General features: G+C 31.8%; 1 protein-coding gene across 2 annotated transcripts in view; it reads right to left on the bottom strand.

The window, feature by feature from the left end:
* Window positions 1-9,601: 9,601 nt before the first annotated feature.
* The window catches only part of LOC143065052 (rac GTPase-activating protein 1-like), a 30,179-nt gene continuing 25,088 nt past the window's right edge, over window positions 9,602-14,692 (bottom strand). For both annotated transcript variants that reach the window (XM_076238364.1, XM_076238365.1), the window contains one exon: window positions 9,602-11,433. In XM_076238364.1, the coding sequence (XP_076094479.1) occupies window positions 11,364-11,433 (70 nt within the window). In that variant the 3' untranslated portion in view covers window positions 9,602-11,363. The remainder of the gene's footprint in view (window positions 11,434-14,692) is intronic.

Genomic DNA, 14,692 nt, shown 5'->3' with positions numbered 1-14,692 from the left:
CTTTAGAGTTGTTTGTTATACTCTAAAGACCGCTAAAAAATCAAGAATCAATACATTCTGATGAATAGAAGCGGTAAAGTTATAATTTTAAATCAATTTTTATTGATATTTCTGCCCTTTTTGCCTCCCTTTTCAATGCAAATCTCCATAGGAATTTTAAATGGTGATTTTTTTTAGTCTTCCTTAAGTTAGATTTTATGGGACTTTTTTTCTGTGTATATTTGGGGTATAATGCTAAATATTTAAACTTAAAAATCTTCTGTTGCAATTATTTTCGGGTTGGGGACAAATTTAGGCTAGATTGACTGGACTATGTCAATACTTTTATGTACACCAGATCCGGATTTCGACAATAAATGTCTCTTCAGTGATGTTAGGGATCGAAACAGTATTTGGAAGGCCATATAATTTACCCTCAATTTTAGACAAACTCTTGAATTTTAAGAGTCAATATAGGATGAATATCATATATAAACAGGAGGGAAAATATGATACAAGCCCAAACAAAAAATAAAAACAAGTCTAAATTGAAAACTACGTTCAAACCTATGATTGTGTTGGATAAAAACCGCAATTTGTATACGTGTGCATGTAAAACAAATTTCGTTGTAGAAGGGTCTAAATGCAGCACAAACAACATTTTCCATACGACCAAAAAAGTGAAAAAGTATATTCAAACAAAACGCATTTGACTAACTGGTCGAACAACTGATGTTCTTTAACCCTGCTGACTGCCATTGGCGATTGCCAAATAAAATTGATCACAAGATGTAACAAAATGGATCTTAATATAAATTTAATACTAAACAGTTAACAATAAACTTTTGGCCAAGATTTCATGCCACAAACATGAGGTGTCAATACTTTAATGTACACCAGATCTGGATTTCGACAATAAATGTCTCTTCAGTGATGTAAGGGATCGAAACGGTATTTGGAAGGCCATATAATTTACCCTCAATTTTAAACAGACAGACAACTATATATATATATATATATATATATATGACCAATGTTGACAACATCTATTCCCTTTTAATAACCGAACACATAATTCATGCGTAATCCATCTCTAGCTTTATATATAAGAGGTTAAATTTAAATTGCAGGTCACATGAATACGGATTCAATGAGGTCAAATTATTCACTTGAAAATGAATAATTCATCTTCAATGTTTCTTAGCTTATTTTGACAAAATTGAACCATGCTGCCTGCTAACAGCGAATAAATATTTGACCATTTCACTTTAATTAATGGTTGAACCAAACTGGCAAAAAAAATCATAATTTAAATTATTATTATGATTAAATCTCGTAGCTAGCCATTTTACCTCTATATTTAAATTTAATAACTGTTTTATTCTATATAGGATATCAAGTCTCTTTGAGGACTAGACACGCTTTATAATCATACATGCATTACCGTAACCTATTCAAGGATGTTTCCAAAAGGCTGAAACCTTATATTAAATGATTACAAGTTCACCAGAAAACTAACATTTCAATGTGTTGAAATATGACGTGTTTAGCTAAAATGTGTGTTGAATTATATCATGTTTAGCTAAAGATGTGTGTTGAATTATGTTTACCAGAAACCTGAAATTTTGTTTATTGATGACATGTTCACCAGAAACCTAAGATTTGTGTTGAATGATGACATGTTTACCCGAAACCTATCATAAGTGTTGAATAGATTCATTATAGTAACATGTTAAAGAAACCAAGCATGAGTGTAAAAAATGGCATGTTCACCTGAAACCTTAGATTGTTATTGAATGATGACATATTCACCAGAAACCTAAGATTTGTGTTGAATAATGACAGTTTTTCACAAGAAACATAAGATTTGTGTTAAATGATGAAAATAAATGTTCACCAAATACAACATAAGTGTTGCATAATGGCATGTTCACAGAAACCCAAGATTGCTTTTAAAAGATTTCATGTTGGCAGTTCACCGAAACATGTGATTTGTGTTGAATGATGATATGTTTAGTAGAAACCTAACATTTGTGTTGTATGATGAAAGGTCCATTTAAGATTTGTGCTGAATTATTACATGTTAACCGGAAACCTGAGATTTGTTTTGGATAATGAAATGTTCACAAGAAACCTTACATTTGTTTTGAATCATTTGTTTTGAATGTTGAAATGTTTACCAGAAACCTAAAGTTTATGTTTAATGGTGACCTGTTTACAAGAAACACAACTTATTGCTTAATGATGACATGTTTACCAGAAACCTAAAGTTTGTGTTTAATGGTGACCTGTTTACAAGAAACACAACTTATTGCTTAATGATGACATGTTTACCGGAAACCTGAGATTTGTGTTGGATGGTGGCTTTTTCACTAAACACATTATGAATGTTGATTGATTAAAAGTTCACCAGCAACCTTAGATTGGTGTTAAATGAAAGTATCAACTTTACAAATTACTATTGCTAGGCATATTAATATATACTAAATACTATTTACAGCCGATAGCCCAGCAATACTGGTGGAACCCATATTTTATTAATATAAATATAATTGAGATGCACAATATACATGAATCATAAATATCACTGCACGATCAATAAACTTTCATTAAAGAATACCATAGAAAAACTAGTAAATTGTGTTAAAAAATATGGGCTCTGTCATCAACGATCCCGCCGGCCAGGAAAAACCAACAAAGACGAGTTACCTCGGTTCAAACTCCATTTAAACTGCAGTCAAAAGACTACATTTTAAATAAAGTGGAAAAATGTGGGAAACCTGTGTCCAAACCCAAATGCTCGGAAGACCGTCTCGAGAGTTACACTTGGACTGTATATAACTGAATTAAATGTGTATGGAATAAGTAATAAATCAAGTTACTTTTTAGTAAGATATCGAATCCCTACATAAATACAAATTAGAATAACAATTCAATAGAAAATGAAATTTATTTCACTGTTGTCCAGTCTGATGCTTGGCTAGAAGTGATCAACAAGGGAAAATATTCCCGCTAAATATCCGTATCACGTGATATGTATATATACGTAGTACGAAGTACCCGTATCAATACTATTCACTAGTACCGTTAATACAATAATTTCCCACTATACTATCGAACCGTTGGCAATTATAAATATGTTCAACAGAAACCTAAGATTGTTGTTAAACGATGACATATTCATCAGAAACCGTAGATTTATGTTGCATAATAACATGTTCATCAGGAACAAAGGATTTGTGATGACTAATGGTTTGTTCGCAAAACCATAACATAAGTGTTGATTGATGACATGTTCACCAGAAACATAAGATTGGCGTTAAATGATCATTACATGTTCACCAAAAACCTAACGATTGGTCTTCAATGATGATATGTTAACCACAATCCCCGAATATATGTTGAATTATGACATATTTACCAGACACTTAACATTGGTTTTGAATGATGGCACCTTCACCACAAATCTAACATTGGTGTTGAATATTGTCATGTTTACCCAAACCTATCATAAGTGTTGAATAATAACGGTAGTAATGCCCTTTACCGTCACTCGTCAAACAGCCATTTTGGAAACCGTTAGCGTCAAATTGATTAAAATTTTACCGTGATTGGTCAAAAAATACTTATCGTGATTCGTCAGAGGTCTCAAAAAATTATCGTTACTTATTTTTGATTCGATTTTTTTATCGTCTAAAAGAAAGTGCATATTTTATCGTCATGCACCAAAAACTACCGTTAACGTCTTTTGGCGAGAATTTTTACCGTTATTCGTCATTACCACGCTCAATAATGACATGTTCATCAGAAACCCCAAGATTGGTTTTCAATGATGATACGTTAACCAGAATCCCGAATAGGTGTAGAATGATGACATATTTACCAGACACTAAACATTGGGGTTGAATGGTTGCATATTCACCAGAAACCTAACATTTGTGTTGAATGGTAGCATGTAAAACATGAAATCTCACATTGAGGTTGAATGATGGCATGTTTACTGGAAACCTACATTGTTGTTTGATGTTGACCTGTTCACCAGAAAATCAAGATTAAAGTTGAATGATTATATATTTACCAGACATTCGACATTGGGGTTGAATGATGACCCGTTTACTTGAAACTTAACATTGGTGTTGAATGATGGCTTGTTCACCGGAAACCTAACATGGGTGTTGAATAATGACCTGTAAACCAGAAACTTCACATTGCTATTATGATGGCCTGTTCACAGAAACCTGACATTTGTGTTGAAAGACGGCATGTTCACAGAAACCAGACATTTGTGTTGAATGATGGCAAATCACCGGAAACCTTACATTATAGGTGATGGCATGTTCCCTGGAAACCTAAAATTTGTGTTGAATGATGACAAATTCACCGAAAACCTCACATTGGTGTTGAATGATAGCATGTTCACCAGAAACCTAACTGTGGTGTTTAATGATGGCATGTTCTTCAGAAACCTAAATTGTTTTGTTGAATGATAACATGTTCACAGGAAACCTAAGATTCGTGTTGAATGATAACATATTCACCAGAAACCTAACATTGGATTTGAATGATAACACATTCACCAGAAACTAAACATTGTTCTTGAATGATGACCTGTTTACAAGAAACCTCACACTGGTGTTGAATGATTGCATGTTCACCAGAAACCTGTGATTTGTGTTGAATGATGACATGTTCACAGTAATAACATTAACGGTACCAATTTTCCTGCACCAGATGCGCATTTCGACAATACATGTCTCTTCAGTGATGCTCGTGGTCAAAATATTTGAACCCAGAGCTTATATAAAAGATCAAGAGCTATAATCCAAAAGGTCCAAAAAGTAAAGCCAAATCCTTGAAAGGAATCAGAGCTTTGCATGAGGGAGATACATTCCTTAATTTATAATAATTTCTAACATTTTGTAACAGAAAATTTGCATGAGGGAGATGCATTCCTTAATTTATAATAATTTCTAACATTTTGTAACAGAAAATTTTAATAACACAAAAAATCCGTATTTTCATGCCAGTACCGAAGTACTGGCTATTGGGCTGGTGATACCCTCGGGGACTAACAGTCCACCAGTAGAGACATCGACCCAGCGGTAGTAATAACATTAACGGTACCTTTTTTCCTGCACCAAACCTGTCATTTGTGTTGAATGATGGCCTGTACACATGGAATCTCACATTCAGGTTGAATGAAGGTATGTTCACCGAAAACCTACATTCGTGTTGAATGATGACCTGTTCACCAGAAACATCACACTGGTCAAACTGTTGAATGATGGCCTGTTTACCAGAAACCACAAGATTAGTTTTTAATGATGACATATGTTAACAAGAATCCCCAAATTGGTGTTGAATGAGGAAAAATGTCCAGAAACTTAACATTGTTCTTGAATGATGGCCTGTTCGCAGAAACCTCACATTTGTGTTGAATGGTGGCATTTTCACCGGAAACCTTACATTGGTGTTGAATGATGGTATGTTCACAGAAACCTAACATTGGTGTTGAATGATTACCTGTTTACTAGAAACTTAACATTGGTGTTGAATGATGGTATGTTAACTGGAAACTAAACATTTTTGTTGAATGATGACATATTCTCCGGAAACCTAAGATTTTTATTGAATGATAACATGTTCACCAGAAGCCTAAAATTGGTGTTCAATGATAACATGTTCACTAGAAACCTTAAATTGGTGTTGGATGGTGGCAAGTTCACCAGAAATTTAACATTGGTGTTGAACGGTTGCCTTTTCACCAGGCACCTCCCATTTTGTTGTTGTTGAATGATGACATGTTCACCGGAAACCTAACATGGGTGTTGCAATGTGACCTGTTCACTAGAAACCTCACTTTGTTTGTGAATGATCACAGGCACTCGTCTAAGAAATTATAGGGAAAAAATACTGAGACGAGTGCCTGTGTGAATGATGGCCCGTTTACAGAAACCAACCATTGGTGTTGAATGATGACATGTTTACCGGAAACCTCACACTGGTGTTGAATGGTGACCCGTTTACAGAAACCTAACTGGTGTTGAATGACAGGTTCACCAGATACTCAAGATTAGTGTCGAATGATGACATGCTGACCAGAAACCCCAGATTGGTTTTGAATGGTGGCATGTTCACCAGAAACCTGCAATCTGTGTTGGCTGATGACCTGTTTACCAGAAACCTAACATTAATGTTTTATGATGACATATTTACCAAAACCTGAGATTTGTGTTGGATGATGACATGTTCACCAGAAACTAACATTCGTGTTGAATAATGACATGCTAGGAAGCAATACACAGTTAGGAGTTTGGTTTCACAATCTGGCCCTTTGAATTTTTAAATATGAAATGTATTGTCAATGCAATACATTTTTTTTAATAGCTAATGGACAATAAAGACTTTAAAGTGGATTTTTACGAACATCAAGATTGCTTTTTTTGCATGTACAATAGGCTATTTTTTGTTTGACAGTCCGTTTTTTCACATCTATATAGCCCATGGGTCCAGAAGTTATTGTAGTGTTTTTCAGGAACTATTTAACCCTAAACATTTTCAATTCAGTTTTATGGAAAACTGATGTGAAATGCATATGATTTGTATTTGACCTAAAATAGATAAGTGTCAATGGTTTCATAAAAGGTATCACTCTTATTGATTGAAATTCTACTATAATTCAATTGCGTGGACTTTTGTGACATTTCTGCACCCCCTCTTTTAGCAATATGTGTATCAACTGAATGCATATTGTTGTCATGGTTATACCAAAACAGAAATCAAATCAAATCTGTTTTGATCTATGGAAGATGTTGTTTCCATACGATCTTTTTTATGTACAGGCGTTTTTCCAAAGTACCATAGGAATGAATTTTAAGCAAATGTTAAGTGAAATGCTGCATTCTTTGTTTACATGTTTCACACATCTTATGAAGTAGAATCATTCGATTACCCTTGACACCAGTGGCACTTTGTGGGGCTGAAAATTTGTGACACACAACTAATTCAAACCAAAATACTAGTGCATGGCTTTTAAAGTATGATTTTTTTCCAGTCTATTCGACACCTCTATGTTGTGGTGAATAATTATTCCAAGTTTCATTACCCAAATCAAATAGGTTTTAAAGCAGAAAAGACTTTAGCACATAAATGACTATTTAAATGAAACAACGTATTTGAACTAGACCTCAATCATCAAACCAATATCAAATGTTTGGGGGATAATTATTCCCAGGGTGCTATAATTCAAGTTTTGATGTGAAACTACCATTTTGGAAAATAATAAACAAGAAAAGTTTCACTGATACAATATTAATTTCTTCCCAATCTCATATTTAGTGTTAGTGAGCTGAATGACTCATACATACGCCAAGGGATAGATAAGTTGAACTAAGGTTTTGTCTTGCAATATAGTTTTTTTCTTTGTACCAACACACCTTCAAGAAGTGGTTAATAATCATTTCAAGTTTCATAACTAATACCAAGGGGTTTTAATGTAAGACAGTGGAAATGATTTTTTGTTGAGTTTGCTTCTTTTGTCACAGAAAGCTTGACATAGGGATAGTTCACTTCTTTAATAAAAGCTTTATATTTTAGGTTGAAGACATGGATGCTTCATACTTCGTATATGGATGCCTCATGTTATGAAGTTTCCGTCTGTCACATTTCCATGGTCCTTGACATCATTTTCATGGTTCAACGACTACTTGAAAAAAAGTTTTAAGATTTTTTGTAATGTTAGTTTCTCTCTTATTATGAGTAATAGTACAACTATATTTGGTATGTGCGTCCCTTGGATTACATCCCAGCTCCTTTGTTCTAACAGGGGTGATCTGAGCCGGATCACCACAGTTTGAGTTTCTTTGTTATGCATGCTTTCCTTTGTTCTGTAACATTTTGGCGGGAATGTCAAATCCACTATAAAACTAATAATTAAATATACAATTATACGGAAAAGACTATCTATCAAAATTCACATAGAAAAAATCCAGTGTATATGCTGAGATTCGAACTCAAACCTTTAGCATATCAAGCCACGACACAACCACTACACCAGGACGACTGGATACAAACTGTCCGTAATGTAACATACTTAAAGGAAGCAAGATAATTTTTATAAGTGGGGCGAGTTGGCAGACCTTTATTTAGTGGGGTTAAACCATTTTCATTAATAAGTGAGTTGTCAGTGATTGTTCAGTTTGATTTTACACTTTTTCAAAAGTGGGGCGATTTTTTTCATAAAGTGGCGATATAGATTAGGCCGATTGGCCAGTGTGGCGAGTTGACATTGTTTGATATCTACTCATCGTGTTCGGGGGTCAAAACAGGGTATTAATCCTATAGTAATGTATAAAGTGTATTATAATGGTTGTGTGGCGTTCTAAACTAGATTTTAGGAATTGTAAATGGTTTTTTGTCTAATCTAAAACAGCTGGGATGTAAAATAGTTATCCCATTCGAACTTGGTGTGTCAGTGTAAGATCACCCTCTGGCCTCCGGGTTGATCTTACACTGACACACCGCGTCATCGTGACCTCGATCTCATTTTATGGATCAGTTAACAAGGTTAAGTTTTGGTGGTTAAGTCCATATCTCAGGTTCTATAAGCAATAGGTCTAGTATATTCGGTGTATGGAAGGACAGTAAGGTGTACATGTCCAACTGGCATGTGTCATCTGACATTGACTACATTTTGTGGTTCAATGGTTATAGTTAAGCTTTTGTGTTTTGATCTGTTTTTCTTATACTTTATGCTATAGGTGTACTATATTTTGTGTAGTGAATGATTGTAAGGCGTACATGTCTAGCTGGCAGGTTTCATCAGACCTTGTTCTCATTTTCATGGTTCGATGGTCAAAGTTAAGTTTTTGAGTTTTAGTCTTTTTTTCTAATACTATATGCAAAAGGTCAACTATATTTGGTGCATAGAAATATTTTATTATGTACATGAAAGTCTCGCAGGTTTTATTTGACCCTGACCTCATTTTCACGGTTCATTGCTCAGTATAAAGTTTTGGTCTGTTTTTTTAAGCTATAAGCAATGGGTCAAATATATTTGTTGTATGGAAGAATTGTAAGCTGTACATGTCTACCTGGATTGGTTCATCTGACCTTGACCTCATTTTCAAAGTTCATTGGTCAATGTTTAGCTTTCATGGTTAAAGTCTGTTTCTTAGAAACTATAAGCAATAGGTCAACTATAGTTTGTGTATTGAATGATTGTGAGGTGTATATTTGATAGGTTTATATGACCATGACCTCATTTTCTTGGATCATGTAATCTTTGTGTGATAGTTATAGTAAAGCTTTATATTTAGGACTATCAACATAATATCAATCATAAGTAAAGAAGGTGAGACATTTCAGTGTGTGCACTCTTGTGTTCATATGTATAGGGTTGACAGAGTTGAACATACATTTATAGATTAATAAACATACCAAGTTTCATAATCCAACTCCAGGTGTTTTTTTTTTAAAGTGATATAGTGCAAACTATTTGTGACAAACAATAGGACTTTAGCCCATTAATTGGTAAGGTCCAACTATACAGTGCAAAGGAAGGGACATAATGTAGGATAATAGCTGAACTACTAAATGTATAATAATAATGATAAACACAAAATATCATCTTAAAAAGTTGTATTCAGATATATTTCTAGAGATTCAGATAAAAGAAACTGAAAAATAAGGATAACAACTAAAAGATTAAAAGTACTAAATATAACTAATAAAAATATCAAATATTGGAATTACAATTTTCTGAAGGATATTCATAAAACATACCGTGTTTTCCACTGTCAATTTTACTACCTATTCAAAATTTAGTTTTCAAAGTTCTATTTGGTTATACAATAATATATTCTTTAACACAAGAAGACATCCTTATCCTTATTTAAGTTTTGCAGAATTTTCCCACATATTATTGTATGTTCTGGTGTTTGAAATAACAGTGCATACATTATATTTGTTATTAAATATTCATGGTGGATACCAAAAGGGGTATGGGTTTTGCTCATTGTTGAAGGTTGTCCATCAAATTATGTTGTACACTTCTAAGACATTTGGTCTCTGTTGGAGAGTTGTCTTAGTGGCAATCATACCACATCCACTTATTTTCATATCAGTTTCTATGGCCATGGACAATATTGATTGTTGTTTGATAATGTCATGGCTCTGAAATCTGAATTTTAAATTTTGTTACTTCTTCTAATAAGCTTGAAGGCATAGAAAGGGAAGTATCATGTTTTTAGTTAAGACAACATTGTAGCTTTAAATTAACCAATGAAATAGAAAGAAAAATATTCAAAATTTATGAAGACAGTGTAGTTAATTTTTATTAGCTTTGTAGAAATCCTGTTCTCCTACAAACACTCTGTCCATACCTTATGCAAAGCATTGACCCTTGCTTACATGTATGGTATGGCCATCACATTGTAAGTCATACAAACCTAATTTCATCCCAAATAAGTGAGACTTATTCAATAAAACATTAAAAATAACATAAAACACAAACCTACATGTATATATAGCTTTGAATATCTTAAAAAAGATTACATACACCATTGACAACATATATTTACACTTTCTACAGACCATATGTACAATTGGACCTATATATACATACCATGGATATAGCACCAGTGTGAGTAATGAAGAATGAAAGCTTAGGGTTATTTACACAAGCATGTCAATTGTAGTCAAAAGTGTATTTATATATATATATTTATTCTTGTCAATATATCACTAATCTAAAAACTTTTTAAAAATGTAAAATGGTAGAAAAAGATCAATTTTATAATATAATATATCTCTTAAATTATTAAATTTATTAACTTTTAAGATCAAAAAGTTTAGCTTTATCATAGGAGAGACCTGATCAATATACAATCTTAATTTGAGGTAGAGAGGATTTCATTTGACATGAATAACTGGGAGAAATCAGATAGTGTATGTACAGTTAATATCAAGTAAACTTATGAATTGTGTTTAACCTTAAAATCAATATAAATTTTATCCTGTGAATTCAAAAATTTAATTTTCTAAAAACTACATATTTCAGTTCCAAGTAGCTTTAATCAAGAACTTGAAGTAGGGTTATTATATCTATTCTTGCTTTAACAATTTACATGTCTTTTACCACCTAAATATATGGAAATCAAGCAAGCATCAGAAGTCACATTTTAACTGTGATATTATCAATTGTTATGTCAAAAAATGTCTACAAAAACATAATGTAAAATATTGTACATACAAAAATATATACAATACAAAATATTTAATCCAGTGATGAGATGTTAAATTATTAGCATATAAGTACATGGCCATAGATGTATGAATCAGTATCATGATTATTGACTGTTCTGTTACATGGTGATATGGGTACACTAATTCAGCATAGGTGAAGAGAAGAAATGGCTAGGCTTTTTGTTCACTTGTCTACTCTTGTTGCCAAATCTGAAAATTAAATAAAAAAGTTTTAAACATGATATTAACTTTCAATTGTGTACAAATTTTTAAACATCTATATTAATGTCAAATTTAGAGTCAATACCTTAATATCACACTCAAGGGGGTAAACAAGTGCAAAATGATCATGACATTTGCTTGTGTGTCTTATTTCTACCATATTGAAAAGTTCTAACCCAAAAGAACTTGTTATCTGTAATTTGAAAAATTAAAAGGACTCCACCATCAGTATTCACTATAGAGGGCACAATAACAAGAATTTAGCTTCCTTTTAACATATACTATAAATTGTTGTTTCACAATCTATAGTAGTCTAAATGATATCTTCAAAAGTATATGCCAAAACATGTTGATATGTTAACAAAGTCAAACACAATAGAAACTCAACAAAAGTTGTATCCATATCATTGATATTTTTTTTGTGCTGAATTACATACAATGAAATAATTTGTTATCCTTTAAAATGGAAAATCACTTTTTTATTTTTCTGTTAACAGTGTGTTTTGAGATTAGTGATTACTTGATGAAATAAAAAAACAAAAACAATCATATTGACTTGTATATAAAAGTACAATACAACAAGAAATGAATATTCACAGATTTTCATCCTACATCATACAACATTGAACATTTATCTAAACTACCATTAATACAACTATACTATAACAAACTCAAAATAAATAAACAAAACACAACTGTAGTTGATGTAATTGAACCATCCAGCATTTGGCTTATATATCTACATTTTGTACTTTTTGCAAAATTATATAATTTCAATTATTATCCTTTCATCATACAGGATTTCTGCTTTATATCATGGCTAAAAACTTTATATGGTGTAAATTCTAACTCTGATATTATGTAAATATTTTAATGCAGACTTGTGAATCCCAACCAAGCATGTTCCTATGGTCAATTTCCCAAAAAATCTTACAAGTGTCAACACTAAAGCCATCAATGCTGGAAATATACTACATGTATGTTGACAACAACACAAAAATCTGACAAAAAATAATAAGCTAAAAAAGAAAATCGTTTACCCAGATTTCATTTACATCTTATTTCTCAAGTAGAGCAGATATGGCAAGAAAAGAAATCCGCCATTTACACAGACACTGTTTATTTGATCAATCTGTATGGCTAACAGATGCCTACCTGGTATAATAGAGAATTATCTCAAATAGAAGTCTCACTCATTGAACGTCTCAATGGAACTAGAGGTGGCATTAGTTTGGATTTTTTGCCCTTTCTATAAACATGAACATTTGTATTATTTGATTTTAGAAGATATTTATACAATTTTTATTTTCACTTGCATTAAATATATTTAATTTAGTTTCTAAAATGTCCTTCATTCAAAATAGATTAATGTGTACAAAAAATATCTTATTTTCCTCAAAAATAATAAGTTTAAAAATTTTACTCTCATTTATTCGATTTCAAACCATTTTCATTTTGTCATAAAAATACTTTAAATTAAATAATAAAGATACTACATAATGTATATTATGTAATCCCCAATCCCCATGCTTATCTTATATCTGTATAATGATTTTGCCTGAAGTATTATTATAATTTATACTAGCTGTGATATATATATATATAGAATAATACATGGCAAAATCCGTATCGCATGCTGTATCTCCATGAGAAACCAATATCAGTCCCGAGGGCCAAAGGCCCCGAGGGCTGATATTGGTCGAGTGGGGATACAGCATGCGATACGGATTTTGCCATGTATTATTCTGTTTATCATATATTTCAGTAGAATCAGATTCCTGGGATATCCATTTTTTTAAATCGTCTAAAATTATAAGCTAGAAAAGAACATTATGATTTTCTTGTATTTTTCCAGCTGACTTTATTTTTATAGACTTCCTTATTTGCTTAATATCCACATCGTAATGTCCTCTTTAACCTATTACATTTTCAATATACGTTTAAAACCACACATATGTATTAAAATGCATCCTCTAATAATACTGTCCTATTATTTCAACTAAAATTAATATTTTTCAAAGATGTAGAAATGTTTAAAGTTTTATTGTTTATTTGACGATGATATTATTCAAAATCATTTTAATTTTAATTTTAATTTTCTGACGAGGTGAACGAAGAGCAAGAAAAATATTCCTTGAAAAGTTTGCTATCTATTCTAACCAAATAAAAATAAAATTTGCATATGTGTTTAATCCATCAGGTAATGAAAACAGACTTCACGAAAATTATGACCAAACAAAAAATAAAACTTCAGATATTTCTACATCTTATTGTGTCTTTTATATATATATAAAAGTCATTCATAAAGTTACTGAGAAATAATTTTTGGAAAAATATCGATTTAAGTTGAAATGATAGGACATTTGTTTTAGTTAGAACTCATTCTTTTCCTATGCAAGGATTGCAAATAGAGCAACTGGACGTCATAGGTCAAACGATGACGTCATTCGAATTATGACGTAAAGCTAGGTATGCGATACGGGGTATGTGATACAGGTTTAGCTATGCGATACGGGGTATGCGATACAGGGTAGGTGATACAGACTGGGGAAAAGAACCTTTATTAGACATACAAAAAAGCTGTATTTTGTACTAAATATATGATAAATATATATATATATATAATCTATACCATTAAGTCAGTTTCAAATAGACTGTTAATACAGTTGAACCTCAATGAGTGTTTCAAACTTTTGAAAGTACATGGTTATTTTTATCAATATTTTATTGTGGTTGAGTAGAGGGTTGTTAAGATATGTATCTTATAAACAATGCTGAATAAGTTAGCTATATGTTTGGTAACTGTGACCAGGAAATATAAATTTATAAAAGGTCCAGTGACTATTAAAACCAAACATAGTTATGTTCTATAGGAGAAATAACTTATTATTCTGAAACTTTCTACAATCTATTATTCATTTAAAATACAAAACTTGTAAGAAGCTCAGGCCAGGATTGAAAGGAGGTTCAGCTGTATGTATGTATATTACTATTAGTAATAAGTCTATATCTATAAATGTTCTTCTTGATTATTTTAAATGTATCAGATGCAAGTTATATTCAAGATTTAAAGCCTTTTTTAAGGTACATGAAGCAATTATGTTTAAACTTTATTTATGTGTCATTCGAATATATTTCAATACCAAATACCTGATTTCAAAATAAAAACCTCAATTCATTATTTTTTCCATGTAATTATACCAAAAAGACTTGCTAGCACCATATCAAACTTGTAATAAATAATCTT

Source organism: Mytilus galloprovincialis, chromosome 2 (assembly GCF_965363235.1).
Source record: "Mytilus galloprovincialis chromosome 2, xbMytGall1.hap1.1, whole genome shotgun sequence".
Lineage (NCBI taxonomy): Eukaryota > Metazoa > Mollusca > Bivalvia > Mytilida > Mytilidae > Mytilus > Mytilus galloprovincialis.
Note: the sequence above shows the minus strand (reverse complement) of the source record. Positions and strands in the feature narration are given on the sequence as shown.